This window comes from Somniosus microcephalus, unplaced genomic scaffold (genome assembly GCF_052327205.1).
Source record: "Somniosus microcephalus isolate GS21.2 unplaced genomic scaffold, FLI_Smic_1.0 unresolved_chr7, whole genome shotgun sequence".
In the NCBI taxonomy this organism is placed as follows: Eukaryota; Metazoa; Chordata; class Chondrichthyes; order Squaliformes; family Somniosidae; genus Somniosus; species Somniosus microcephalus.
In genome coordinates this window covers 18,607,126-18,610,555 of record NW_028225185.1, presented here as the reverse complement: position 1 = coordinate 18,610,555, position 3,430 = coordinate 18,607,126, and the positions used below count along the sequence as shown (strand labels likewise).

General features: G+C 60.7%; 1 protein-coding gene across 2 annotated transcripts in view; it reads left to right on the top strand.

The window, feature by feature from the left end:
* The first annotated feature begins 1,277 nt into the window (after window positions 1–1,277).
* The window catches only part of lamtor2 (late endosomal/lysosomal adaptor, MAPK and MTOR activator 2), a 7,871-nt gene continuing 5,718 nt past the window's right edge, over window positions 1,278–3,430 (top strand). For both annotated transcript variants that reach the window (XM_085978737.1, XM_085978738.1), the window contains exon 1: window positions 1,278–1,397. In XM_085978737.1, coding sequence (XP_085834863.1) covers window positions 1,330–1,397 — 68 coding nt within the window. In that variant the 5' untranslated portion in view covers window positions 1,278–1,329. The remainder of the gene's footprint in view (window positions 1,398–3,430) is intronic.

The window sequence follows — 3,430 nt, the reverse complement described above, 5'->3', positions numbered from 1 at the left end:
ATAGCGTTCCCCAGTCTCTTCCTGACTGCAAAACGCTCCCCTCAACCTGTCGTTGCTACCTGGGCGTTGTGTGCTCGACTGACGTCACGATCTGTGGGCGCAGGAGATCGTGGTGGTAGTGTTTAACACCGCACTGTTGGAGGTGCCATCTTTCGAATGAAAGACTTACATTTATATAGCGCCTTTCACGACCACTGGACATCTCAAAGTGCTTTACAGCCTATAAACTGCTTTTTTTTTTGGTATGTTGATTGAAAGATAAATATTGGCCCCAGGACACCGGGAGAACTTCCCCCTGCTCTTCTTCCAATAGTGGCCGTGGGATCTTTTACATCCACCTGAGAGAGACGTTAAACTGAGGTGGATGTAAAAGATCCCACGGCCGCTATTGGAAGGAGAGCAGTGGGAGTTCTCCCCGGTGTCCCGGGGCCAATATTTATCCCTCAATCAACATTACTAAAACAGATGATCTGGTCATTATCGCATTGCTGTTTGTGGGAGCTTGCTGTGCGCAAATTGGAGGTTGTGAAAGGCGCTGGAGAAATGCAAGTCTGTCTTTATTTGTTTTTACTCATATTTTTCTCCTTTGTTGTTAGATTTCTATTGCCTCTCTAAATCTTACAGATAGAAATGCTGACTGATATAATATAATTATTTTGTTCCCTGTCACTTTAAACTCTCTTGGTTAATCCCTGTTGTCCGACATCTTTTGTACTGTCCCCACAGGAGCATTCTCCTTTACAAACATGGCGGGGGTGGGGGGGGGAAACTTAATTTGCCTCAAAATAACAGCAGCATCAGGAGCGTTCCCCTTACCAAGATGGCGATAGCAGCCACCGCCGCTTCTGCCTTACCACAATGGAAGAGGTAAACAGGCCGTCTTCTTTACTAAGATGGCGGCGGCAGCGCCCATTCAGCCGTACTAAGATGGCGACCGGGGCTATAGGGCCGCATTTCCCTAACTAAGATGGCGGCGATATGGGGCCATGTTTCCCTTACTAAGATGGGGTCGATGCCGGGCCCATTCTCCTGTACTAAAATGGCGGCGGCAGTACAACAGCTCCCTCACTAAGATGGTGACGCCTTTGTTGTGTTAAATATTTCTATTTAAAAAATTATTTTTAAAAAATGCCTCTATTGAAGAACGCTCACACTGCAATAAAGAACATTATTAGAAATGTGCCGGTAACGATTTTATTTTGGGCCAGCCGCGGTCACGTGGACAGCAGGCGTCAGGCGGCGGGGGAACTACATTTCCCAGAGGGCCGAGGGACCGGCTTCCGGTCATAGTTCCGGTGGGCGGGGCGGCTGCGCAGAGCGAGGAGGAGAATGCTGAGGCCGAAAGCTCTGACCCAGGTGCTGAGTCAGGCCAACACCGCCGGGGTCCAGAGCACCCTGTGAGTGAGAGTGAGAGTGAGAGTGGAGGTGGAGGTGGAGGTGGAGGTGGAGAGAGAGGGAGGTGCCAACACTACCGGGGTCCAGAGCACCCTGTGAGTGAAGGGGAGAGGGTGGAAGGGGTGAGAGAGGGAGGTGGAGGTGCCAACACTGCCGGGGTCCAGAGCACCCTGTGAGTGAGGGGGAGAGGGTGGAAGGGGTGAGAGGTGGAGGTGCCAACACTGCCGGGGTCCAGAGCACCCTGTGAGTGAGGGGGAGAGGGTGGAAGGGGTGAGAGGTGGAGGTGCCAACACTGCCGGGGTCCAGAGCACCCTGTGAGTAAGGGTGGAGGGGGGTGAGAGAGGGAGATGGAGGTGCCAACACTGCCGGGGTCCAGAGCACCCTGTGAGTGAGGGTGGAGGGGGGTGAGAGAGGGAGATGGAGGTGCCAACACTGCCGGGGTCCAGAGCACCCTGTGAGGTGAGGGGGAGAGGGTGAGAGAGGGAGGTGGAGGTGCCAACACTGCCGGGGTCCAGAGCACCCTATGAGTGAGGGTGGAGGTGCCAACACTGCCGGGGTCCAGAGCACCCTGTGAGTGAGGGTGGAGGGAGAGGGAGAGGGAGGTGGAGGAGAGAAGGGGAGGTGGAGGAGGAGAAGAGAGGGAGGTGGCGGAGAGAGGGTGGAGGAGAGAGAGAGGGTGAGGGGAGGTGGAGGGGGGTGGGTGGAGGGGTGGGGGGGAGGGAGGAGTGAGGGGGGGTGGATGTGAGAGGGGGTGGGGTAGGTGTGAGGGGGTGGAGGTTTGAGGGGTGGTGGGGGAGGTGGAGGAGGAGGGGGGGAGGAGGCGGAGAGGGAGGGGAGGAGGAGGCGGAGAGGGAGGGGAGGAGGAGGAGGGAGGTGGAGGTGGGAGAGAGGGCGGAGGTGGGAGGGAGAGGATGGGAAGGAGGGGGATTTAGGGGGAGGGGTGTGGAGAGGGGAGGGTGGAGAGGAGGAGGAGGAGGAGGAGGGGGGAGGGTGGAGAGGAGGGGGGAGGGTGGAGAGGGGGAGGGTGGAGAGGAGGAGGGTGGAGAGGAGGGGGGAAGGTGGAGAGGAGGAGGGTGGAGAGGAGGGGGAGGGGAGGGTGGAGAGGAGGAGGGGGAGGGGAGGGTGGAGAGGAGGAGGAGGGGGAGGGGAGGGTGGAGAGGAGGAAGAGGGGGGAGGGGAGGGGAGAGGAGGGGGAGGGTGGAGGAGAGGGGAGGGTGGAGAGGAGGAGGAGGAGGGGGGAGGGGTGGAGAGGAGGGGGAGGGTGGAGAGGGGGAGGGTGGAGAGGAGGAGGGTGGAGAGGAGGGGGGAAGGTGGAGAGGAGGGGGAGGGTGGAGAGGGGAGGGTGGAGAGGAGGAGGGTGGAGAGGAGGGGGGAAGGTGGAGAGGAGGAGGGTGGAGAGGGAGGGGAGGAGGAGGCGGAGAGGGAGGGGAGGAGGAGGAGGGAGGTGGAGGTGGGAGAGAGGGCGGAGGTGGGAGGGAGAGGATGGGAAGGAGGGGGATTTAGGGGGAGGGGTGTGGAGAGGGGAGGGTGGAGAGGAGGAGGAGGAGGAGGAGGGGGGAGGGTGGAGAGGAGGGGGAGGGTGGAGAGGAGGAGGGTGGAGAGGAGGGGGGTGGAGAGGAGGGGGGAAGGTGGAGAGGAGGAGGGTGGAGAGGAGGGGGAGGGGAGGGTGGAGAGGAGGAGGGGGAGGGGAGGGTGGAGAGGAGGAGGAGGGGGAGGGGAGGGTGGAGAGGAGGAAGAGGGGGGAGGGGAGGGGAGAGGAGGGGGAGGGTGGAGGAGAGGGGAGGTGGAGAGGAGGAGGAGGAGGGGGAGGGTGGAGAGGAGGGGGAGGGTGGAGAGGGGGAGGGTGGAGAGGAGGAGGGTGGAGAGGAGGGGGGAAGGTGGAGAGGAGGGGGAGGGTGGAGAGGGGGAGGGTGGAGAGGAGGAGGGTGGAGAGGAGGGGGAAGGTGGAGAGGAGGAGGGTGGAGAGGAGGGGGGAGGGGGAGGGTGGAGAGGAGGAGGGGGGAGGGGAGGGTGGAGAGGAGGAAGAGGGGGGGAG